Genomic DNA, 26147 nt, shown 5'->3' on the forward strand with positions numbered 1-26147 from the left:
TGAAAGTAAATTGGTGGAGGGTTCAACAACCGGGCGAAGAGTTCCGAATATATACTTCTTAAATAGCGTGAAAAGCATTGTTGGTTTGGCACAAATAAGGCCAGAAACTGCGTCATAGATTTGTAGTATTTGCGGAGAATTGAGTCTGGTCCATATCGTGATGTCACAACTGCAGCTTCCAAATTGCCATCGCGGGTTCCACTTATTCAGCTGATGAGTCTAAATTATGGAGACACCAACTACATCTACTTTCTTCGTCAAATGACATGTAACTATCCTGCCATGACTATTCCCTGCGTATGATGACATTCGTATGAAAAGTTTTATTAATTTGGGGAAGCACTGCCGTCGTCCTAAGAGTTCAGAATCTCTTAAAAGCACTTGAAACTTTGTATATTTTTGAAGAATATTATGAACCTTCAGTCTTACGCTCATACCGACTGATGGAGTTTTCAAGGAACTAGAGTATTTCTAAGACCCGTTTGAAACATCGTGTGCCAGCTATAGACCGACGTGTTGGACGCTGCAACCCTCTATATTCTCCTCTCTTTTAACTTTAATATATACTTCCAAGAAAAACATAAGCTCGCATGACCTTCCAGTTTGGGAAGGCGTCGTGCAACGCATTGTTGATGGGGAGACACAAAATCGACGATCGATAGCGATCAAAAACGCAACAAAACAACCACTGACGTCAGAAGAGAACGGCAGACAATTGAAAATAAATATCAAATTCTTAACGTAGTATTTTCTACCTACCCACGGCTGTAAAGCCTCAATGAGCATCTTCATTCGCATGATTAGTGCAGCCGGGCTGGCTGGCGCCCAGCGCCCGCGTGGCAGTGTGGGTCTTACAGACAAGGCATTACTAAGATTAGAGGGTAGAGTTCCTGTAGTCTAGATTTTACCGCGTATAACACACTCACTTACTCGATTACAATAAGGCGTTCGATTGCTTCATTCTCTATCCGATTGCAGCGTTCGATTCAGTGGGAGCCAGAATCCCCTAGTTCTCCCGTCGGTCTGTCAGTCCTGACCTGCCGAGCCACTGTGCAACACTTCCCGCTCCACTAGATACCCTTGGATAAGACAAACCACAGCCAAGGGTGGTATACTGTCTCCTCATCGACTGGGTCCACAATAGTTGGCAGGTATCTCGTATTCCATTCTTCATCCAAGTCTTCATCAAAATATTCCGGATTTGGCCTGATGCGACGCGCCTTGCAATACTCCCAGTAAGCAGGATACCACCCTGCCTGGCCCCAATCGATGATAGCAGCTACTACTGGGTTCGTTCCGGGCGATAAAAGGATTTTTGGAGGCACAAGGTCGTCATGCGTGAAGACCACGGGCACCTCCCAATCAATCTCGATATCGCAGCCATTCTGAAATTTCTGGACGGCGTCTGCACCGTGGAATGGGCCAGCCAAGTTCCGGTGACCGGAAAGAAAGATGTCGTTTAGAAATTGATTACCTAGGCCACCTAAGGTTTACTTTAGCATAGTTCTGCCTAGCCACGGCAATGTATTCAAATCACTTACCCACGTAAAGGACTTGGTCGAGCGTTTCTAACGATCTCCAGGCCTTGACCATGCCGTTGAGCTCTTTACAAACAGCCTCTCTCTCCTCATCGTTCAAAGTACCCCATCTTTGCTCCAAGGGTTCGCCCCTTATCAATGACATGTAGATAAATACTTGGCCACCGTTTTCGGTCCACCCAAACACCTCAGGAACTGGTACTTTGCCTTTCAACTGCTTGTATACCATATTTTGGGTCTCTGCCTCTGTAACGGTTGTGTCGGCTCCATATTTGACAATCAGCCCCAGCGATGGAAACTTGACAGGCGGGGGTCGGTTGAATTTTGTACCACGGATGTTGCCTGATCCCTCATTGATGGCTCTCACCTCGGCCGGGTTAGGGAGCGTAGACGCCCGATGCTTCCTGAAAAAGCTAGAGTCGGAAATGGTCCTTGTTGTGTCGTGGGTTGAATCGTGGAGGCCGTTTTTGCCTTCAACTCCCTCGGCCGTCATCTTCGAGATTACAATGGTGAAGCAGGGGCCTCGGCGGTTATGAAAAGACCCAGTCTTCGAGAGTAGCGGAATTGAAGCAAACCGAGAGCCTATCGATTTCTAGTAAAAAAAAAAGGAGTTCTTGAAACGACAGTAAGGTCCAAGGATTCTCACCCTAAGTCGCGACAGTACTTACTATAGTCATGTGTCCTACTAAACACAAGCCTAGTACATGCGACCACAGGGTGTGGAGAACAGGGCTTCCCGTCCGCTCAGCCGTACTTAACCCACACGCCGGTCAGTTAGTAGTTGGGTGGGTGACCACCAGCGAACCCTGACTGTTGCATGTTTTTTTGCTCACCCGCTCTTTTAACTTCGTTCTAAAAAATTGAAGTTCATGTTAATTAATGGTGCTCCTCTACTATTATCCAAACATAATATAAACAATATTGAGAAATAAGCATAATTTGAGCCATACCTCTATAGTAAAGTAATTAATCTAGTCGTTGTGTTTACTCCTTGCCCCCCCTAATATTCAGCTCCTTCAGCTTCTTTAGTCTCTTCACCCCTTCAGCCCATCTACCCCTCATCCGAATGCCCCCCACACCCCTGAAGCGCTGATGTGTGCCCCCGGCTAAGCCTGCCTTCTCTCTTGCCTTACATTCACCACCTCTGCAGTCCCCGGGGTCTTCTTTGGCGGCCTTATTCAACGTGATCGGCTCATGGTACAGAAAAATAGAAAAATAGACGTTATTGCCCATCACCACCGTCTGCTCTGGTCTTGGTCATCTACTCTCCAAAGACGCAAGAGTGCGCAGAAGTGAATAGGACTTGCTGAAAGGATGACAAACCCTGAATCGCTGAATCTGTGTGCGTCCTGGAACCAGCGTCTGGACGGACCGTACCGTGCCGAATTGGTCAGGAGCTGCCCAACTAATGTCATCCAATAATAGGTACTAGAGAATACAGCTATTTTGTAGAGGATACAAGAGTGTTCGGATGACCCGAGTAGTATACTACTGTGCGGAATACATGAGATCTTTGCTGCACTACCCCGCGTGGACCAGCAAGTTCGTGGATAATGATAGACATATATGTACGACGAACATCGAGTGGGGGAGACTTCAAATTCCATGCTTATTACCTGTCCGTTCGAGAACGAGAGGACAGCGGTGTCTTGTTCGAATTACAGCATCAATATGCACAAGTCCTCATTTTCCATCTAGGCATGGGGCTCAGTGCCACGCCCCCATAGCCTGACTGTATCTCCGCAGTAGCCTCCAGTACTAGACCTGCAACTTTGGCGCCACCATTTTCCATGGCCCAGAGTGTCATGGAAACCCAATTCTCGCCGTGGTAATCGAGAATCCCTACCGGGACTGGGAAGGATGTCTGCGGTCCGACGTGGTTTAGATACTTCCCGAATTGGTATCCATTGACGAATAATAGCGCGCGATACGGTGTGGGGATTGCCTCCGTGACGTTGGCAAAGGTAAACGACAGGGGGATATCCTGCAATCTCTCGTCAGCGACTCACATTGATGGAATGGAGATTAGTAGCTGTTTATGATGCATACCCAGCCCTCTGGCATGTCCAGCGTAAAAGAAGCCGTGTAGAAACCGACGCCGGGCTTCAATATACCTTCCATTGGTGAGCCCGGGGAGAATTCTACGGAGTCAATCGGGGGATACGGCTGGAACCAGCCTTGCCGCTCAGCGTAGAGTCCTCCTTCGTTCAACGGACCGCGTGTTCGATCGTGATAGTTCTCGCCGCCGAGATTGCCAGTGAGTCTCCAACATAGGGTTGCCGCTTCATGTCCGTCGAGTTGGTAATTTAGAATCCCTCGAGGGGTTTTGCTCTTTGACACTTTCAAATTCTGCATCATTACGCTTTCAAAGGGAAGTACTTACCAATGAGTTTGGCCCTATTGGCCCGCTCTCCTCCTGTCCCATCATATCTTGCAGCACTGTCAGTGTATACTTCTCTTCGGCTGTCAACTCTGGAAGTGTCATATTTTGATAGTAGCTCTCTCGGCTTGGACTACCAACCCAAGAACCAAGGAATGTCTCGTTTAGCCAAATTGATACTCCGTATGCCGAGCCTCCTTGCGTTTCGACGGAAATCTTCTTCTCTTTGCCATTAGCTACAAAGTGAGTGCGATAGAGCAGGGCGCCTGTATTGTATCCGTAGTCACTGGCATAGAGACTGGTCGGAGTTGTGAGATTGCGGCTCTGAGTGTCATTCGTGCTGATGTGGTCGGCGAGCGTCCACTGGCGGTCATCATACCCTGACCGTATCTCGGGTAGGCTATCCGCATATTTCCAATCCAATGCGGCCAGAACTGGGAGATGATAACTAGGGGGATGATGCTCTATCTGGCAGATTAGATTCTTTCCGCGTTTACAATTCTGCTTTTTGCCATTCCAGGTAGCCCTTTTGACTTTATCTGGTGCACCGACGACTTCAATGACCGATGTCGAGTTTGTGTCCCCAACAAGATGCAAGGTACCAGTGTGAATAGTAGCGTTTCGGACGAGATATCCGCCATTGATGATGACCGACGGCTGTGCTTCTCTGTGTGCTTGAGGAGTGCTATTGAGTGACACCACCCAGTATTTGTATGCGGAGTAACGGTCTCAAGGGTGTTAGCCGCGGGAAGGTAAAAAACATGAGCCAAGATGAGTTTCAAACATACCCATGAGATACACCTCTACATCACCTGCTCGGAAAACTGTGCGCTCTCGTTGTGTCTTCCATCGTACATGAAGGATTCCGTTCTTGGACTTGACTCCATCCAGTCGGCCTTCCATGATGTGAGGCCTTTCCGTTGTCTTAAATGCCACTTCATTGTCTTCATCCGGCCCCGCATAAAGTAATATGACAGTCTTTTTTGTATAGGCTTGCCATGTGAAGATTTCAGTTGTAGAGTAGAGAATATGTGCATGACCGGCCAAGAAGTCCGTCGTCATGATCTTTGAGTCGCGACCGTGCAAAACCAATGATCCACCAAGATGTGGAAGCTCAAGATGGCCCACCGAAGTCGACACTCGCATTTTGTAGCTCGTACTCGCTTCACTGGAATAGTTTGAGTGTCGCACCACGTAGAACGCAGTGAGACTCGCGGTCAGGGCCGTGACAGTGATGGCGTCGGTATTGGCGATTTGACTGTCATTTGTGAAATCGTGTGCGTCCGCCAACAACCACGCAGGGGCTACCTTGAAGAAGTTGGCCTGTAATTTGAGCTCAGAGTACTTCTCGCGCATCAATGTGCGATCTTCTCTGATTGCCGCGCCGTAGTCGTAGGAAGTATAGCCATAGGGAAACCCAAGATTGCCCCAATTGGTTCCTCCGTATAACTTTGATCTTCAGCAAAATCCAGCAAAATATGAACAACTCCAGCAATGACTCTTCTTAAGACGTACCATATAGTAGTTAATGCCTTTCATCCCGAAACTGTACGAATTCTTGTAGAACACTCGTTCAAAAGATGCACCTGTAAACGCCGCGCATTTGCTAAATCCACTGCCTCCCCACGAATCAAAGGAACCACCTTGGAACTGTTTTAAAATCAGCAATTGTGGCCATGGACTCATTTCCACACCAAACTAGGGGCTCATAGCGTACTTCGCTCACGTGCAGAGGAGTATTTGGGCTCTGCAATTGATGTATCACGTTCCATCGTGGATTCGCCGCAGTGGTGTTATTTGGTGTTCCAGGTGGGGGCGTTAGGCCAGGAAAATATTGATCTGAAAGTCCTGACCAAACAGACGGCTGCCCACAGTCGAAGCCCAGCGGATAACTATCGAAGCCATAAATGTCTACGGCACCGGGCCCTGTACCCGGAGCAAAGTTTCCATAAGCGTATCCGTCATTAGAGATAGTCGGCACTTCAACACCAGCTTGTTGGTACCATTTCTCCACGTCGGCCATGTAAGTATGGCTGAGCAGATCTTGGGGTGAGCTATATTCACTATTGCATTGTTAGCACCTTTCGCCGCTTGTGTTGTGGGCCTTAGAGCATTTACTTTTCCGGCTGCAATAGAACTACGGGCCCGCCATTCGTAATTTGGCCTTTGGCGACAATGGCTCCGATGTGACTTTCGTAACTTTATTATAAGAGCAGTCAGCAGCTATGCACGTGTGAAACGAGAGTGAGTACTACAAGTGAACAGCTTCTAGGTATTCGGGATTTGCTTCGCGCAAATAACCGCAAATCCTGTTCAACCATCCAGGAAAGCCTGCCAGAAAAGAATTGTCAGCCGGCTAGTTCAAAGCCGCTGCAAGTTCAGCGTTATATACCTCCACCACTAGCCTCGGCGTTGATATAAGCTGCGCAATAACAACAATCAGCAACACAACGTACGTGTCTCTTTACCAGACTACTCACGGCCGGGTCTCTGTTCAAAACGTGAGCGATATGCCAAGCTAAAGGCTATCAAGGGGACTTACAGCAATCAAATATAAACCAGCCTTCTGAGCAGCATCGAAAAAAGGCTGAAAGTCGAAAATTCCTTCTGCTGAGAATTCACCTTGTTTTCCTTCTAGTAATGCCCAATCAACATAGAAGGAAACAGTGTTAAAGCCGATGGCTTTGATTTTCTGAAAAATATCAAGCCAGAGGCCAGGAACGGGCAGTCTATCCGAACATTGGTAAACGAGTGTGTATTCTATTTGCTGACAACTTAGAAAAAGTGCCTACCTGAACGGGTGAAATTCCCCACTGAACACAAATAGACGAGTGTCGTTGATTTTCAGAGAATACGCATCGTAGGTGACCTGTGTACGGTCACGTCAACCAATTTCCTGGTCCCGTTTCAATGTAGAGTTACTTACAATGTCTTGTTGTGCCCTAGTATCAATCGCCCCCGAAGCAGCTGCGACTCCAACTCCTAGAGACCAGACGACTGAAAGCAGTGAAGTTAAGAGCATCCTTGTTTGACTTTTGCAAGCTTGGAAATGAACCATCTGCTCATTACAACGGAAAGAATGTCCCAATCTTATTCAAGGCATGATTCTCTTTGTGACCCTGTTTTCGTCCTTCATTTCGCTCGGCCAAAAGCATACCGAACCCTCTTTTACAGTTTGCAAGTTCGAATCGACCCCGCACATAAGACTCGTGGGAAGCCGAATTGGCCCGAGCAGAAAGAGCGTCAGCTAACATATGATCGTTCAATTCTCTTTCGCATGCACTATCTCTGAGCGAAAGTGCATGCTGAGACAGGGGAGAAACTGTGGGCCTGTAATTATCACCATACAATTTCAGAAAGACAGGCAGTCAACATGTATACAACAACGCTACTGGTTTGGTACCAACTTGTCAACCTGCTTCTGCTTGGGCCTGCCTATTCGATTCATATCGACCCGTCCTCTCTTCAATGCAATGGTCTGACCACCCCTCTCGGTCTCGCAACGGCTAACCCTCGTCTCTCTTGGATTCTGACGTCACAGGAACGAGATGATCCGCAGACTGCCTACCAGATCCAGGCTACTTCTGATGAAGCATTCCGCTACATTGATCTTTGGGACACGGAGAAAGCGATCTCATCAAACACGGCTGTAATCTACGCCGGTAAAGCTCTGGCATCTCGTGACCGCGTCTTCTGGAGAGTCCGCGCCTGGGATGCAGATGGTCGCGTTGGTCCTTGGAGCTCTGTCACCTGGTTCGAGCTTGCATTGATGCAACAGAGCGATTGGGTTGCCAAATGGATCACCAATGAAAATTATGTTACCGGCAAGAATGGGCTGCCTGTTTTTACTAAAGCATTCAAAACTAGTTGCGACCCGATTCGCGCTAGGCTGTACTATATCGGCCTTGGGGTGCAGTCGGCCACCTTGAATGGGCGACCCGTAACGGACGAAGTACTGCTGCCAAGCTATTCCACGATGAACACCACATTGTTTTACAGCTCGTACGATGTTGCCCATCAGCTGCGTCCAGGAGACAATATGCTAGTTGTCGAATTGGGAAAGGGAGTATATGACGCCGAGAAAGGCCTGGATGGGCGATATACCAAATTCATTGCGCGCAACACACCGTTGCCCTTGAAAATGCTTGCACAGCTTGAGTACATCTGCGCCAATGGGAGCAAAGAGACTGTTGTCTCAGACAACAAATGGCGAACGACTACCGCTGGTCCACTTTTGGAATCCAATTGGTACGGCGGGGAAGAATATGATGCCCGTCGGAACCTGTCAGCTGCGCGCTCACACGATTCCAACAACGATGAATGGGTCAATGCAAACATCACGACCTCATCTTATCCCGATTTGCACCCTCGTCTCGCTAGCCCTGAGATGCCTCCTCTGAAAACCGTTGAAACCTTTCCCTGCGTATCCGTCACGAAAACGGATGTTAGCTACGTTTTCGATTTCGGCCAAAACTTTGCTGGCTGGTACCGCTTCCATTTCCGCGGGAAATCTGGTCAACGAATCACGATATGGCCGGCTGAGATTTTGTTGAAGAACGGCTCGGCGGACCAGAGTACAACAGGTTCGCCCATCTTCGATGGTTATACCTTTGCTGGCGATGGCGTGGAGACCTACTCGCCTAAATTCATGTATCACGGCTTTCGATACTTAGAAATTTTTGGACTGCTGCAGACACCAAGCAAGGAGGACATTGTTGGGCATCACATCAGAATTGACGCTTTACCCACAGGCCAGCTTGATGTGAGCGTGCCTTTGTTCAATGATATTCATAGGATAATCAAACAATCGGTCCAGAACCAGATGTACTCCGTTCTTACAGACTGCCCAACCAGAGAGAAGATGGGCTGGCTGGACCAAGACAATCTGGCCATTGCTCCCGTTCTCTTCTCCTACGATTTCCGAGCATTTGGCCGCCACATGATGAAACAGATGCGCGACGCTCAAAACTCTATCGGCGAGGTTCCCACAACGGCGCCGCAGCTCACCGAATTTGGGTCATGGCCGCCTTATGGAGACGGGTACGACACTGCGCCTAACTGGGGCATGTCGATTGTTCTGTTTGCTTGGGATCACTATGTCACGTACGGCGATGTCGAGGTTCTAGAGGACAGCTATCCGGCGATGAAAGCATACATTGATTACGTCTCCCGCATGAATGAAACCACTCACATTATCTGGTACGGTCTGGGCGACTGGGAAGCCATTGACCAGACTACGCCGTTCGGAGTGACGGGAACTTCAGCGTATGCACGAGGTGTACAGACCATGGCTCAAATCGCGTATGTGCTCGGTCGCGGCTCGGATGCTAGGAAGTACGCAGAACTTCACAGCGAGATCCTTGCAGCATTCCAAAAAACCTTCTTCCATCATAGCTCGACTGCCACGACGTATGGCTCAGGTTCGCAGGCCTGTGATGCCATCGCTCTCGACATCGGCGCTGTGCCTGCGGAATATATCGACGCCGTCTATCAGCACCTCGAGAAATCCATCCGTCAGAACGGAACACACGTCACGGTCGGAGAAGTGGGGCTTCCGGCTCTCATCCGTGTGCTCTCCGTCGCAAGATATAAGGATCTCATGTACGATCTCATGAGCTCAACAACGTATCCCAGCTATGGGCTCTTGGTAGAACAGGGTTCCACGTCCATAACAGAGTATTGGGACGGGCCTCTTGGGACAGGAAGTCAGGATCATATTATCCTAGATGGTGGCGATGTATGGCTATACAGTTTGGCTGGGATGAAGCAGGCTGAGGGGTCTGTAGCCTGGCAAAAAATTGATTTTGATCCCGTGATTGTGGGACATGTTAAAGCCGCAAAGACGGAGTTCCAGTCTGTCAGAGGTCTCACAGCTGCCGCCTGGGAACTCGATCGCCAGATGTTTACCTACGATGTTACCGTTCCTGTGAACAGCCAAGGTACTGTGTACATGCCTGGCTCTTTACAGAATATCTACTTGGACGGTATTTCGATTCAGAGACATCCGGACGTGCACGCCCTGAACCAGGCATATGGAGACCGAGTTATGATCCAGATTGGGTCTGGGACCTATTCTTTTATATCACGTCAGGCCAAATGAGCTAATGATAGTAGTGCAATTGAGATAAAGCTAGTAGTGCAGTTGAGCTAAAGCTAGTAGTGCAGTTGAGCTAATGATACAACCCATCGCAAAGCTTTTTGTGGCTGTTCTAGGCCGTGGTCGTGGGTGAGCGTGCAGTAGCCTCGAAAATGGTGAAGTGCATCTTTCCCCGAATCTCTTCAGCCAGTCGATCGATTGTATTGTTTTGAAGGAACATCCATTGAGAGGCCTTCTTGCCAGACGGCAATCGCATCGCATTTTCCTCATTAATGTTCGTTTGGACGTTCTCTTCGCGGATACGGTTGATCTGTCCGCTTGTGGTAGAGCAGACATGGCCTCTGACAACGTCGGCTTGCCCACGTTCCCAGAGATGGTCGTATTTCTGGTTCGGTCTGCGCCCTTTCCTGCATGTCCAGATGTACTCCTTCCAGTTGGGAGAATACCATAGCTCTTCCCTGTGGAGGCCGTGAATGAATGACCATGGGATCTGAATATGCACCATGCAGGTATCAACTGTGGGGCATCTTCTGGCTGCGTATTTCCGGTACTCCTCGGCTGTTTCCTTCTCAGGAGTCCAGTAGTGGGCGCTGAAGTTCCAGTTGAAATCTCCACCTGGATGTGTTGAGAGCGGGCTCAGGTTAACACTCCCATCGTTGTTGATGATCTCATCCGAATGCTTTAATTCCATATGTGCCTTGCCCTTGTACAACGAAACATGGTCGCCCAGGATATCGACATCACTCTGCATCACCACGTGCCCCTCCGGAAATTGGAAATCGCGAGGTGTCATATTGATGGTCGCCGTCACAGCCGGCTGCTGCGACGGGCCTTGTTCCTGAGGGAGGCCGCCCTCAAGCCTCGGCCGTTTGTTCTTTTTCTTGTGCGTCATGCGCTGATTCGCGTAACTCTTGAGCAGATCCTGCCGGCCAAGGAGAGCAGCATAATTGTTTTCGACGGTATTCTTGGCCCAGTAATGGAGAGTCTGGGTACCAAAGACGTGGGCAAATATCGGATCAGTGATTGCTTCTTGGATTTGGAGATTGAGGCCAATCTGGCTGAGCGCTTCACTGTGGCTCATGTTGTCGTATCGTGATGACTTCAGAGAGCCGATATGACCAGAGACATACGCCATGAGATCATCAGGATTCTGCGCCGGATTGGGGCGGTTGAGGTATCGGTCATAGATGAGTCTTGCAACATCTGCCACGAATCCAATGAACTCGAGGACTTCGACGCTCTCTTCCGCCATCGGAATGTCGAATGTTTGGATGACGCTAGGTTGGAAACCCCGAGTCTTGACGGACGCTGATGAGGATGATGATGAGCTTGAAACAGACCTTGGCGAACTGAATGCAGCTGAGACCTTTCTCTTTCCACTGGCGTGTGGTGTCAGTGATTGAGGCTGGGGAAGGAAAATGGCGTCCTCCTCGAGGCACCTGATTTGTTCCTGCGTAAACACACCTGGACCGGGGGGAAGGTCCTGGGAAGGCCCAGGTGGAACCGCTTGAAGGGACATAGTAGCAGAGAAGACGAATGGATAGAAGAGAGAGGGGGGATGTAAGGTGAAGAGAGAGGAGGGGGATGTGAAGGGTGATATCTTGGCAAGAGCGATGGTTATTCAAGTCAGGTCAAGTCATTTGGCTACAGAGCCTAGTACAAAAACGTCCTCATGATTTCTCGCTTGGAAATGAGTGACGTATCTAGAAAAAACTTTTTGGTCATATATACATAGATAAGGACCAATTTCGATCGGCATTACAAATGCTTGTGTTCTTTTCCATGATAATTTGTTACTTACAACTTCCGCCCACCTGGAAGAGATACCAAAATTGTAAGTGACTGGCTCAGTTTACACTTAAATTATATTCCAACTCAGAAACCGCTCATTTCTCTCGCGCATTGACTTAGCACTCAAATTCCGCTTTACATTCAGAAGTGGTACTAATTCCTAGGCCGTAAAAGTCATCTCCATTTTCCGGCGAATCACCGTCAATATGAGTTTGAGAACCGTAAGCACCATGGCATTCCCTGCAAAGGAGCCAGTTACCATCATGCCAACCACCATCAGATGGACGTTTGTTATCTTACGAGATGTCTTCTCCCGAGCAGGTTGCACCCCACTCAAACGTGGATGCCAGCTGATCCGTCGGTACTGCAATGAAGTCGGCACAGATGCTATCGCAATTGTCACACTGGTCATAGCTGCCGATCTGGTCACCAGCACCGTTGTACAAGATAATTCCGTTGGAGTCACTGTACGTGGTACCTCCGATCGCGAAGCCTGCTGAGTTAGTTGTGCGAACGCCAATTGCACTGCATGTATCGCCCAGCGCTTGCGGTAGGCAGGAGATAGCAGCAAGTAGCGCAGTCGGAAAGGTAAGGCCGGACATTTTGATATTCTGATAATAAGAAAAGAAGTAGAGAGATGGGAGACGAGAACACATAACATACCCAACCTTTATAGCCCGACCAGTAATTCCATCGCTCACCTACCGTTGCATGCTATACTGCCTTCCGATCTGCAGACGGGCGGTGATAACGTCATAGTAATTAACGTTAATCAACACCACAGCCCTTTCAAATCCTCAACTGTAAAACGGCAAATCAGCAGTCGGCGATGAACCATGACATGAAAATCTTTTGGTAGCTAGCTCTTGCTTTCCGCAAGGAAGGACCGCAGATTGCAAAGAGCTCCATAATAGTAAATTTTGATGAACGAATCCAATTTATTTGAAGTTTATCGCTTCCTTTTTTAGACAAGGCTGTCCCAGGCAGTAATGCAAACTGAACCCTCTTTTACAACCAAGGATTACCATGATGCGCACATGGCACGTGGCGAGTTAAACTTTCCCGAAAGCTGTTGACGGGAAACTGTTTGGTTGCTAACATGCAGATAAGTCAGTGTCTAAGAGCAAAAAGACGTGGGGTCGAAAGACAAGCTCACTGATTTTTATTGTTGTTGTCGAGCCATAAAGCTATGACGTGCCACGCGTCTGATATGGGGTCTGCTACTTGCTCAAACGGCTTCTAACCCATACTCGTATGAGTCTCTGGGCACACAACCTAATCGATCCCTTTCCCCCGCGCCAGGCCGCCTGTCTCCACGTTAGGACTCTCCTTAGTGTCGGGAATAGATTGGGTATCCCCACACTGATGAACGGTCTCCGTTGCTGTGTCTGACTCACATGCCGCGCTCTCCCGTGTGCGTGTCCGCTGAAGGTAGGCTCGATTCACAAACGCCACGGACAGACGCACCCCCCGGGTTGACTTACTCATCGGCTCGCAAAATGCTTTGCCGCTTCCTCCGCTTTGTCATCCATCTCCACATTGGATTGGTCAAGAGAACTATGTTTCTTTAGAGATGGGTTGGAAACGACTACTAGCTAGCGCCTCAGGCTATCCCCCCTTTAGGCCTAGCGCCGGCCCTAGCCGCTTGAGCCGCCCTTGGCTTTGATCTTGATCACATTAAGGGAAATCATACATATGTCGTTGCGCTGCCTGAGGGCGACTCGATTTGATGCAATGAGTTCAATCTGTCTAGAAGCGTTCCGTACGACACGTGAGTGAATGTCAAGTATCTCAATAGCGGTGTGTTCACTTTCATGCGGCACAACGAATCAAGCAATGAATTGAACATGGCCATTGATGATCCAGTCAGTACTCATGCGCTCAAGTCATCTTTTGTCAGCAAGCGATCAGTTCTCTAGGAGTTGACGAGGATCTGGGTGATTGCGAAGAAAATGGAAAAAGCCAATTCTAACCATGCAACCAATTATCGCCATCAGTTTGCGGAAACAGATGCTAAAACGATGCAGAACCTTGGCAGATATTGCCAGCATGTTTATGAGTGTAAAGAAGAAGAGTGTTCGGGGATTGTCTCATCTGGCTGGACCCTGAACAGCGCGAAGCAGCATTTTGCAAGACAGAGTGTATCTGGTTGTAAATCTTAGTCAAGCGCCGGTGTAGACTTGGGAGGAAATTGCGGGTTGCGCTCAGAGTCAATATGCCGGTGTCAGATGATAATACATGCTTCACCTCTATCAGTAGTTAATGCACTGTTGAATTTGACGATCAAGACCATCTGGAAACACAGTCCGAGAGCTATATTTTCATCTCATGGCCAGTATTGTGACATACTTGATCCCACAATAAGTTTTCCTATCCATTGCACCTAGAACACCGGATAAATGCTAGAACACCGGATAAATGAATTTGAATATAATGGAGTTATGATATTTAAAATATAGACATTTTACTTGCGATTTTAACCGTTCAAATGACCCGTGTAGTATGTTATGTTGCAAAGTCTGTCAGATCGTCAGGATCGTCGGGTTACTTGTCGCCGAGAGTGTTACCCGCGGCGAGTCTCTAGGTTTGAGGGTTCGCTTTGATGTAACCTCCTCCACGTTTCCAAGAAAGAAGCTTTCGGTAATAAGAACCACTGCCGAACTTGCGGGGTTATGATGCGGGGCCGCGCCGAGGACCCGAAGGCTTCTTGCAAAACGCACGACCGTCGGGATAGCTCTCGCCGAGATTGTGAGATTATGGTGTGAAGCCACTCTTACTTTGCTGCGGATCGTGCTTGAATATACGAAGTAGAAAAGATCCGTTTTCAGCACGCGTGGTGATGCTGCATTGGCGACGTAGCAGAGTAATAGTATAGCAATTGAGCTGCCAACATGTCCGATCGCGCATTGAATCTACTTTTGCTGGTTCCAGCATTGCTTGCTGTCACAGCATCCTGCATAATCCTTCCCAATCATGGCTATCGTCTCGACACCGCTGGAAATCTCCTGGACAGTCACGACGGAAAGCTGTACCATTTCGAAGACAAGTACTACTTCTACGGCACGTCTTACTCATGTGGATTCCGATGGCGTACGGCAGATTTCACCTCGCCCTTTTGCGGGTTCAAGAGCTACTCATCGACTGATCTGTTGACGTGGGAGGATGAAGGCTTCCTTTTTGATGCACAGACGGAATACTGGCAAACCATGTGCGCGGACGTGGCAGCATGTTTCCGTCCAAAAGTGTTGAAGAACCCTAAATACAACGAGTATATCATGTGGATGGTAAGTTAAGTCCAACTGCAGCGCCATAAAAAGTGTGGTATACCTGCTGGAGAGAGATTGACGACAGAAATAGAACTCAGGCTCTTCGAATTACAGCTACACAGTCTTCAACTCGAGCTCGCCAACAGGACCATTCGTACAAGTCGGGCAGCCAGTCATGCCTTATGCTCGTGGAAATACGTCGTACGGAAATGGTGACTTTGGCATCCATATTGGGCCGGATGGGACGGGCTACATCGCGTTCGATACTACGCCGCATGTATCCGGTCCATCACTGTTCGCAACGCCCAATATTACCTACGGGATTGTCCAGCGCTTGACCCCCGACTACAAGGCAACAGAAAAAGCGTACATGGTTACGGATCTGACAAATATAGAAGCCTGGGACATTTGGTACCGGAACGGATGGTGGTATTTGACTGTAGGTGTTTGAAGTACTCCAGGCAGTTGATATCCCTCTGGGAGCTGGCCATTGCTAATATGGATGTCCCTCCAGTTTGGTCATATATGCGGCTTCTGCGACGCAACAGACACAAGCTACATCAAGTCTCGTGATCCTTTAGGTCCTTGGCGTGAGGCTGATCGAGTGCGAATTACAGACAGTTCCTGTAATGGGCAGCATAACATGGTTGCTAAGTTGCCCAGAGCCCAGCAGCACGATGAGGATGATGACTTCGTCTACCTCTACGGCTCCGACAACTGGATCGGACAGGTCAACGAAGGCAAGGCCGGAAGTCATTGGGAACCGCTCAAGTTTCGTCCCGATGGATCAATACAGCCCTTAGATTGCTACGCGCCTTCCTACGATGTACCAGTAAAGACAACAACCCCAAAAATCGAAAGTGTCATGGATCATGCAGCCGTTAAAAGCGGACCGGGGAACTACACTTGGAGCTGCGATCTCGGGGTGATGAATCACAATTTCCTCTGGCAATTCTTCCGTGCACCCAAGAGCGGGAATGTAACGGCGTTCGGCGTAAACATTGCCCAGCAAGCGTGAGTAAATAACTATTAATCTTCCGGCTCCTGCCATTATTGTCTTTTATGTACTGACAAACAATAGCAATAATTATCCTCTGGAGCTGTCTCTCAGCCAAGTCAGAAATATCGAAAAGCTGTTTACGCCTAACGGTGGTGTAGATAGCCTCTGGAGCGATAGCTTTGCCGTTGAATCGCTGGGATGGTCACTTCCGATGCTCACGGTAAATCCCAATGTTACTGTTAAAGAGGTGAGCACACACACACACACACATATATATATAGAGAGAGAGAGAGAGAGAAAGAGCACCACGCCCCTATCGGGTCTCTATAGCTGACACACTATCACAGGGTGAATATTACTCCATTTCCGCATCCACAACAGGTGGAACGGTGCCTTATTGCTATATGTATCGCTCTATTGAAAAGGACAGCAAGAGAAAACACGACGAGTCAGCCGATACATTTATGGCGGAGATTCAGCAAGGAAAGTACCCACTCTTCCCTCTAGAGGGAAAGGAGATGATCTTCTATGTCCACATAGAATAGCTTTCTCAATTATTATCTAGTTCCTCTCGAAGCCAACTTTTTGGCTTTGTAACAGTGAGTAGAACTTAGGAAATCTATAATATGACAACAGATTAAAAAAAAAAAACACCGCCGTCTTGTTTGAGACAGTTATACTGGGCTTATTAAAGAACACCTTCACAACAGCCGACTGGGCTGTTCTCTTTCATTTAATCATACATGAGACGTGGAGGCTTGCTGGTTTTCACGTGTAGATTAATGAGCATGGGAAGGGACACTAGAAGTTAAGTAAAACAAAGGATGTGCTTATTTTTGAAGTAGAAAAGGCTTTGTGAGAAGACAATCTTCCAAAAACAGACCGAGTCGAAGTGTGCCGTCACAATTCTTCATTCTGGGTGAAGTGCATTTTTGGTCCTTATACACATTACCTCGTTTCCAGTGGCCTTATCACAGCCTAATATACAGCCCAATATACAGCCCAATCCAACCCCGAGCGTTCTGGTCAACATCCCGCCACAAAATTGCACTCATTATTAAATGCCTAACAGAAACATATGGACTTGAAAAATAGACGGCCCATTCCCTTAGCAAAAAATTGGCGCCAACAAAGCAGTAGTTGCTAACAACGATGGGGATTCCACTACTATTGCGAAGGTTTTTAAAAGCCTGTTTCTCAGGTTATAGGTATGTCTCTCGGGACATCTAATACCGAGTACGCTGGAAATAAGTACCCATCTTTGTAACATATTTAATTAGATCAGCCATGTAGCAATCCTTCTATTAGAAAAGTAAGTTGCGACACACTAGGAGTATATTATTGGTTACAATCACTTCGTTAACTGCGTTCGTGACGTTCTTCTTTGGTGATCCCTTGATGTTAGTGAAGCATAAACGACATAGTCCGATATGCCTGCAATTGCCAGAGTGGATAAGCGCTAATAAGTTCCACATAGCACAGTTATTCGTAAGGACAGGCACCTAGCCGTTGTGCTTATGAAATATGAGCTGGCGAACGCACACCATACTATTGCTGCTCCTTGTGCTCACTCAAGGTGGGAGGGGTCAAGATCTTAACGACACTCTGGGCCTCGCGAACGGATTCATTTCTTTCGAGGAGAGAAATTTCTCGATTGAACTTGTTGCTGACTCTCAAACCCTTGCCTCTCAAGTGGTTAAAGACGGAAGCGACGACAATGGGTTTAATTTCCAACTCAACAAAACGCTTCTGGCCTTCCGTGCCGCGAATGGAAAACACCAGACAGGGGATATCATCTTTCGCTATCGCGATGTAGGCCATCAACAATGGACCCACCGAGATAGCTCTACTGCCAGAGAAAAGGTCATTGCTGTACCAGCCATAAACAGGAACGTATTCGCGACGTCGAACATGTCTCCAACCCTACCAGATTCCCCTATTGAGATCATCCGCACATGGGAAAGCACGGATGGAGATCTCACCTTATCTTTTTCTTTACACAACACGCTGAAAACACCCCTTGAACTTGGTGGGTTGGGATTTCCACTTACATCAGATAGCGTCTTCACGGATCGCACCGCCGTTGACATCAATGCACAATGCTCTCTTATCGATCCAAATATTGGTCTCGATGGAGGGTATGCGCAGGTTACCCGCATCGACGGGCGAGCGCCAGCCATGGTTATTACGCCTATCAACAGTGAGAGCCGGCTCGAAGGCTGGGGATTCTTGCACGAAGCTGCAGGGGGTGATGATCCTCTCGGGTACCAGACCGAGTCCTTTGAAGGATTTTACCAGTGGATGCCGCTTACATTGGCATACCAGGAAGAAGAGTGGAACAAGACTGTTCCATGGAATGAACCGACATCTTATGTGCTGAAGCCTGCAGAGACACTTGTGGTTGGTCTGAGATTCACTCTTGTTCCGTCGATTCCGCAAGTCGTACAAACTGTAAAAAATCTTGATATACCCATCGCCGAAGCAATTCCAGGATATATCATACCCGAAGATTTGCCAGGACAACTGCGTCTCGGCCATAGTGAGCACGTACTGCAGATATACAGTGAACCTCCTGGAGCATTGACTGTGTCGCGATCCTCCGCCGACACCTTTCGCGTTACTCCGCGACCAGGAACGCTCGGAAGGGTTCGCCTGACGATCGAGTATATGGACGGCCGGCGACAGACTCTGCATTACTACTTGACCAAATCCGCGCCACGGGCTGTACAGGATGTAGGTAGATTTCTGAACGACCGCCATTGGTGGATCAATATGTCTGATCCCTTCGGTCGGGCTCCGTCTTTCATGTGCGTTGACCATTCGGACGGAGTTGGACAAGTCGTCATCCAAGATTACCTCACTCGTGTTTGGCTCTCGGGAGAATGTCATGAAGCAGGTGCCTCGTGGTACACGATGGCATTGAAGCAGTTTGCCCAGCCTGAGCCAGAGGAGATAGCCAAACTGGAATTATTTGTGCACGAGGTGCTCTGGAAGACGATCCAGCTGCCGAGTTACGCCGTTCGCCAGAGTATATTCTGGTATAACCCAAATCTTACCGACTACATTTATAACCCAGCGTACCCCTGGTGGCCGGAGACAGAAACAAACTATTCTGTGAGCTGGAATCAAGCTACCGTGGATGTCACATCGCGATCATACGGATACACGTACCCGGCAACAACGTATTGGGCTTTATATAGAGTCGGCCGTACGCATGCTTCTATGCTCTCCCGCGCATCTTGGTCTTGGTACCTGTCCCAAGCGTATCGGACTCTTGTATATTGCTTTGAGACAGTTGATGGAAAACATCTCCAGCCTTTGTGGGCCGACGGCCTCATGGGCGAAACAGTGTACGGTGAGCTGCTCAAGGATCTGTACCGCGAAGGCTGGACTGCCCAGGCGAGGCATGTAGAGACACTTATGCGGGCTCGCGTTGATGTGTGGAAGCACACAGCAATCCCTTTCGGCAGTGAACTCGGCTGGGATTGCACCGGGGAAGAGGGAGTCTTCTACTGGAGCAACTACTTTGGGAACACGGCCACCATCGACAAAACCATCCGAACAATCCAGGGATACATGCCCAGCATATCTCATTGGGGCTACAATGGTAACGCTCGACGATACTGGGACTTTCAGTTCGATGGCAAGATTGATCGTATCGAACGGCAGATACATCACTACGGCTCTGCACTCAACGCATTGCCATTGTTGGGCTACTTGCGGGCTTTTCCTGGCCAGGCCACCGAGTTTCTTGTGAGACTGGCATACGGGGGGATGTTTGCGCCTTTGACAAATATCCACGGCGATGGATTTGCCTCGGCGGCGTTTCATTCCTGGGCGGAGACGCTAGCGTGGGACAACTATACAGGAGACTACGGCCCTGGATTCGCCGGTTTGATGCTCGGGTCTGCGACTTACGTGCTTGATGATCCTGATCATGGGTTAGAAGTGTTTGGGGGTCTTCTTGACGTTCACGATGGTGGACGAGACTACTCAGTCTACCCGAGAGATGCTCTCCGCCGAAGGGTCTATCTACATCCCCTGAATCAATTCGTCGAGATTGACGCAGGGAGCATAGCAAGCGTAACGGTGAGAGAAAAAAGACTGGAACTGCGTATTTCCCGGGCGCCGACGCCAGGTGCAGCGTCAGTTGATCAATGCGTCCTGTGGGTTGACCAGAGCTTCCATGTTAATGAGTCGTCGAGTCGTGACATTCACGTGTCCGGCATGAACAATATTCACCGCGAGCGAGCTGGCTGGATGATTCCTCTGACTGAACATGAAAATATAGTCTACATTCAGAAGTATTCATAGACAGATAAGCCTAATTCATTACATGCCCCCCATTGCTGAATTTTAGATTCCTAAGCCACCAGGTCATTTAGTGCTTGTTATTAGCAATTTTGTTCCACTAACAAGTTTTTGGAATTCCCGGGAGTGCCAGCCCCGCATATATTTACTCATACACAGGTCCACTGTTCTCTACACATAGTTCCGTGCTGAATATCTACTACACCTCTTACAACATGGCATCCGTCAATCCTACACAAGAGGAGTTTGAGAAGGCAAAACGAGCCTTTGTAACAAGATCAAAGACAGAGTTCTACATGAAGATATTTTGACAACAACTACAATAGCCGACGTTCACAAAACAAGCTCCAAGCTCCAAGAAGGGTTCGATGGTTCGCCCAGGCATTGAGACATGGATAGGGGCCACCCTGGTCCCCTTAGTCAAAGTTCAGCGGTTGGAATTCATATTCGCCCATTACTATTCTTATTATCTTAGACCCCAACCCTCTCTCTGCTGGAGGCTTCAAATGGCCCAAGACTGCGATAAAAAATATACAAGATAAATAAAGGAACAGGAAGGTGATAACAGTCCGGATCGAAAGGCTATTCATTGCTCCGGGCAGTTACAAAATATGTAGGTAATTATTCGCATCAGTCCAGCTAAAGAGGTTTTCACTGTCCATCCACTCCAAGGGAAGTGAAGCCGAACAGGGCTCTACAGATCAAATCGTGTTGGAGCACTGCCCTCATAGTGGTCACGTGACTCCGGGTCCGACCTCACTTAGTCAGCTCATAGTTAGGATAGTTGGGCTCCCCCCCAGGGCCCCTTCTAATGACACACACATTCACCAACAGGTTATGAGACCCGTGTTGTCCTCTTTCCCCAGCTCTATCAATCGTTGAATCTTGATATACGATAGCAGAGCATTAAGAGCTTTCTTTTTGATCTACGGATCAAAGTATTAGGCTAGTATAGCTCAATTACATCTACCTAGACCCAATCAAGGGGGGTAAACAGACGAAGCTATTGCAAAGCTCGTCTATCGCTTAGTCTATCATCATAGGACCAAAGCGCGGCGGACGGTCTACCGATGCATCAATAATGACACCAACGTCTGATGATTCTGTCGACGAGAATACGCCCGGACTAAAGACCCAAATCTCTGCTAAGCTACTACAATAGCTCCGGGAGCAGATTACAAATGAGCTACGAGCCCAGCTATTAGGAGACAAACCTAATGCTACCCGACGGTATAGCGACCTAAACGAGGAACGGGAGCGTATACGGAGGCTCGCGAAGGAGAGGCTCGCAACAAAGCCTATCCAGCTTCATGGTCGTGAGGACTATATCAAGTAGAGAGAATCAATGCTCTCTAACGCGTACATGATTAACGCTATCGAGATTCTTGAAGAGAATCAAGAATCTTTGCCCTACTAGGCAAATACCATCGAAGCAGCTCGATGGGACAAGCAGAACGAAGTCCTACACACACGACTTCTACAATCAATGAGCCCACAAGCAAAGACCACCATCGATTGGAAAGTCCTCACTAGTGCTAGCACACTATGGACTAGAATCAATACTGTATATGGCGTCTCCTCCGCGGAAGAACGTCTAATGACGGTAAAGGCCCTTTTAGACCTACAACCATAGGGAGATTACGTGAGTATGATACTCGATTACCAACGCATTATATCAACGCTACGGAAAACGAGTATGTCGTTCGACGACTTTAGCCACGATTACCTGATTTGCCTCCTCAGACAGTGGTAGAAGCAGTTCGTTCGTACGAAACTAGACGAATTCTTTGCTTTAGGCCGCGGACCAATCCAAAACATAGATATCGACGTCCTCATTGATCAACTAATCGCAAGGGCACCACAAAAAGGGCAATCTACATACGTCCCACAGAATCCACAAGAGTTCAAACTTGAAGATAAATATCGGGCGAGCCCTATACTAAAGACCACAAGGTCAGATCAGAAGCCGAAATCAGGGCCCCAACCACAATAGCAATTAGAGCCAAAGAAACACAAATTGAGGCTCTACGAGCACTGCGGCAGGGGTTACCATAAGGTCGATGAGTGTTGGTCGCTACACCCAGAGAAGCGTCTGCATACAGATCCTAAATCAAAGGATAAAAATGAAAGCACTAGCACAGAGCTCATAGTACGAAATCAACAGGCAAATGCAATCCGCACGCTACCTATTATTCCACAGTGGATTCTAGATATAGCAGCGTCAAAGCATATGACTTCGAGGAGAGACCTATTCATTCAATTGGATGATCCTCCAACCCCTTCTTCTACACTCGATCAGTTCGACGATGCGGGCGGAAGAGTGCATACCGTGGCCGGATATGGCATAGTATAGATTTCAATAGATGATGTTAAGTTCACTGTGCCAGACGTTCACTATATCCCTACAATTGCTTCAGATCTATTGTCATTCAACCAATTAGATCAGCAGGGATTTCAGATTTCGCTATCTAGTGAATCGCCAAAGCACTTCTACATCTAATCGCCAGACGGTACAAGATTCGACGCACTTCCGCATGATGACAATCAGACATATTACCTCACGAAGCCTAGAGCCCACCAGTTCGCAGCTAAGGTCACCACACGAGGGGAGGCTCGCAGACAGCCTCATCGTACGAATACCGCAAGGGATGATCCCAAAGAGCCTAATCATAAAGAGCCTGATCCCAAAGAGCCTGATCCCAAAGAGCCTGATCCCAAAGAGCCTGATCCCAAAGAGCCTGATCCCAAAGAGCCTGATCCCAAAGAGCCTGATCCCAAAGAGCCTGATCCCAAAGAGCCTGATTCTAAAGCTCTAGATTCTAAAGCTCTTACGATGACGGAATGGCATCAACGCCTATCTCATTTGAATTCGCGTGACATTTTGAAGCTCGCGAAGGCTTCAATCATCAAGATCAAGGGGCGAAAGACCCTACCATTTTGTGACGTCTGCAGACAAGCAAAGCAGACTAGACGGATCAACAAACCACCGCATATAGGGCGACAAAGCCTCTCTCCCGCGTACACATAGATATCGCAGGGGGAGGTCAGACGCTTAGATGCGATGATGATCATGCCCCTCCCGGCATAAAGGGAATACGGTATTTCATGATCATCACAGACGATGCGACTAGATATCGATGGATCTACTTCCTTCGTAATCGATCAGAAGCAGTCGCAGCATTCGCGCAATAGCTTGAGCATATCAAAAACCAGGGCTTTAATGCACCTGCTTTCGTACGATCAGACCGTGAATTTGTCACAGAAAACATCCGACAATTATGCCTCAAATACGGCATCAAATAGGAACCTACGCCATCAGAGTCCCCATAGGAAGATGGTGTAAGTGAACGGAGCAATCGAGCTATCTATGAGAGAGCCAGAGCAATGCTCTTCGATTCAGGACTTCCTAAAATTCTTTAGAAGGAAGCCCTCGAGACAGCTATCTACATGATGAATCGACTCCCTACACGGATCCCTTTATACAATGATCCTACACTAGGTAGGACAACCGCGAACCCTACAATCCAGCAATCAGCCTATACTACACCACATACAGCATAGACGAAGGCACCTTTAGATATCTCCTACATACGGAAATTTAGGTCAATCGCATAGATTCACTTACACGGACTAGACAAGCCTAAGGGCAAGGTCGATGCGCGAGCAAAGAAAGTGCATCTAGTAGGCTACATTTCGCCTACTATCGTCTAGATTTAGGATCTAGAAAAGAACATTGTGAAGACAGTTAATGATGCTATCATCAACGAGCGTTTTGAACCTCCTACATCCGTCGATCGGGTAGATTCTACGACTACTTCCAATACGCCTACTATAACTATAGTTGAATCAGACGATCAACCACTTATAGACCGCGAGCTCCTAGTACGACCAGCTAAGGCATTCGCGGTAGTCTAAATCAACAACCTAACTACTAGTCTAATTGACAATTCGACTCTAAAATCGTTCAAAGCGGCTACCTAAGGCGCTGAATCGGCCCAATAGCGCGTAGCGATGTAAGCAGAGATCGATCTTCTAAACCAGAAGAATTGTTGGGATCTCGTCCGACGCTCTGATATACCATCCGCATCTAGAGCGATCCCCAGACAGTAGGTTTATAAGAAGAAGAAGAATGACGACGGATCGACCAAGTTCAAAGCACGATAGGTCGTCCGTGGGAATCTCTTGTCAAATGAGCACTTCGAATTTGACCGTGATACGTACGCTCTAGTGGTTTCACCTATAACTTTACGAATTCTATTCGCAGCTGCCGCGCACTACAATTGGTCAATTCTCTAAGTAGATGTAGTACTCGCCTTTCTAAATAGGACGCTTCGCGATACCGTTTACATGAGGCAACCTCTTGGCTTCGAATAGGGCGATAATCTAGTCTGTAAGCTCAAGCAATCGCTCTATGGACTCACCCTATTAGCTAGAATTTGGTATGATACCTTGACAAGCTATCTCGAAGAGATTGGCTTCCGCGTGTCCCCGTACGATGTGGGACTATTCATCTCTACTACGCGACCTCATCTATATTTGACAACACACGTTGATGATTTCAAAATCGTCGCACAACGTGAAGATGATGCTCGCGAAGTAATCAATGCAATGAAGACTAGGTTAGATATTAAAGATCTAGGTCTGATCAAGCATTACCTTAGCACAGATATCGATGCGAACGACAAAGGGATCAAGATCTCGCAGCCCGCTTATATCGATAAACTAGTCGAATCGTTTGGCATCGTAGATGCGTATGCTACCAAATCACCTTTGGATCCCGGCATCTTAATTGATGACGAACCTGATCCAACTATTCCTATTAGGGAATTCTAGCGCGGGATAGGGAGTCTACAATATCTAGCTACCAAAACTAGGCCTGATATCTGTCGTACGGCCTATCTACTCGCGAGATACAATTCTAGACCTACAAGGAAGGCGTAGAATGCATTAATGCATACAATACGCTACCTTAAAGGCATAAGAGAACTAGGTCTGAATTACAATCGCTCTACGGACGATACACCACTTGGCACCCCTATAGCATTCAGCGATTCTGATTGGGGTGGACCACATACTGATAGTCGAAGATCTGTCAGTAGATTCATTTTTATGCTATCTGGATCACCAATTTCATAGAGCTCCAAAGTGCAGACCTGTACTGCGACAAGCTCTAATGAAGCTGAATACATCGCAGCGTCAGAGGCATCCCGCGAAGCTTGGTGGATTAGCAAAATCATATACGATATGAAGCTAATCCCCGACGCCCCTATCACTATGCATATGGACAACAAGGGTGCGATCGACCTCACCACTGCTACCATGGGTACGAAGCGATCAAAGCACATTGACATTCGCTTCCATTACACCCGCGATATGATCCAGCAGAGCATCATTACCATGCGCCAAATTCCAACGCAGGAAATGGCAGCAGACGGCTTGACCAAGCCACTCAATCGAGAGAATCATTGTCGATTTCTTCAACAAATTGGCTTCCAACCTATTTGACGGACAGTTTCCTCCGATTACATCAGCAAATCAGCTTCAAAGCTATTCTGATTCTCTACTTCATACATCATTCTGATTCTCCAGCTACATGTCACTCTTTTCATGTATTTTATGCTGTTCTTTTAGCTAGCTGACACGCTTGCTCGAGGGGAGGTATTGGAGCACTGCCCTCATAGTGGTCACGTGACTCCGGGTCTGACCTCACTTAGTCAGCTCATAGTTAGGATAGTTGGGCTCCCCCCCAGGGCCCCTTCCAATG

General features: G+C 48.0%; 6 protein-coding genes across 6 annotated transcripts; 3 read left to right on the forward strand and 3 right to left on the reverse strand.

Moving 5' to 3' along the window:
* Positions 1–1070: 1070 nt before the first annotated feature.
* PFLUO_LOCUS5242 (uncharacterized protein) lies at positions 1071–2031 on the reverse strand (the record flags this gene model as incomplete). The annotated part of the gene is made up of 2 exons (XM_073782673.1): positions 1071–1483; positions 1542–2031. The coding sequence occupies 2 exons, from the start codon at positions 2029–2031 to the stop codon at positions 1071–1073; spliced, it is 903 nt and encodes a 300-aa protein (XP_073639304.1).
* A 1173-nt stretch (positions 2032–3204) lies between these two features.
* Positions 3205–5690, reverse strand: PFLUO_LOCUS5243 (uncharacterized protein; the record flags this gene model as incomplete). Its single annotated transcript, XM_073782674.1, has 6 exons — positions 3205–3522; positions 3588–3887; positions 3922–4352; positions 4707–5367; positions 5434–5504; positions 5636–5690. 6 exons carry the CDS (start codon positions 5688–5690, stop codon positions 3205–3207), a joined length of 1836 nt encoding a protein of 611 aa, XP_073639305.1.
* A 1601-nt stretch (positions 5691–7291) lies between these two features.
* Positions 7292–10018, forward strand: PFLUO_LOCUS5244 (uncharacterized protein; the record flags this gene model as incomplete). Its single annotated transcript, XM_073782675.1, has 1 exon — positions 7292–10018. The coding sequence occupies one exon, from the start codon at positions 7292–7294 to the stop codon at positions 10016–10018; it is 2727 nt and encodes a 908-aa protein (XP_073639306.1).
* A 109-nt stretch (positions 10019–10127) lies between these two features.
* PFLUO_LOCUS5245 (uncharacterized protein) lies at positions 10128–11534 on the reverse strand (the record flags this gene model as incomplete). Its single annotated transcript, XM_073782676.1, has 1 exon — positions 10128–11534. One exon carries the CDS (start codon positions 11532–11534, stop codon positions 10128–10130), a length of 1407 nt encoding a protein of 468 aa, XP_073639307.1.
* Positions 11535–14697: 3163 nt separating this feature from the next.
* On the forward strand, positions 14698–16617 carry PFLUO_LOCUS5246 (uncharacterized protein; the record flags this gene model as incomplete). Its single annotated transcript, XM_073782677.1, has 5 exons — positions 14698–15090; positions 15164–15511; positions 15587–16086; positions 16154–16292; positions 16420–16617. The coding sequence occupies 5 exons, from the start codon at positions 14698–14700 to the stop codon at positions 16615–16617; spliced, it is 1578 nt and encodes a 525-aa protein (XP_073639308.1).
* Positions 16618–17983: 1366 nt separating this feature from the next.
* On the forward strand, positions 17984–20386 carry PFLUO_LOCUS5247 (uncharacterized protein; the record flags this gene model as incomplete). Its single annotated transcript, XM_073782679.1, has 1 exon — positions 17984–20386. One exon carries the CDS (start codon positions 17984–17986, stop codon positions 20384–20386), a length of 2403 nt encoding a protein of 800 aa, XP_073639309.1.
* Between the last annotated feature and the right edge of the window lie 5761 nt (positions 20387–26147).

Source organism: Penicillium psychrofluorescens (genome assembly GCF_964197705.1).
Source record: "Penicillium psychrofluorescens genome assembly, chromosome: 3".
Lineage (NCBI taxonomy): Eukaryota > Fungi > Ascomycota > Eurotiomycetes > Eurotiales > Aspergillaceae > Penicillium > Penicillium psychrofluorescens.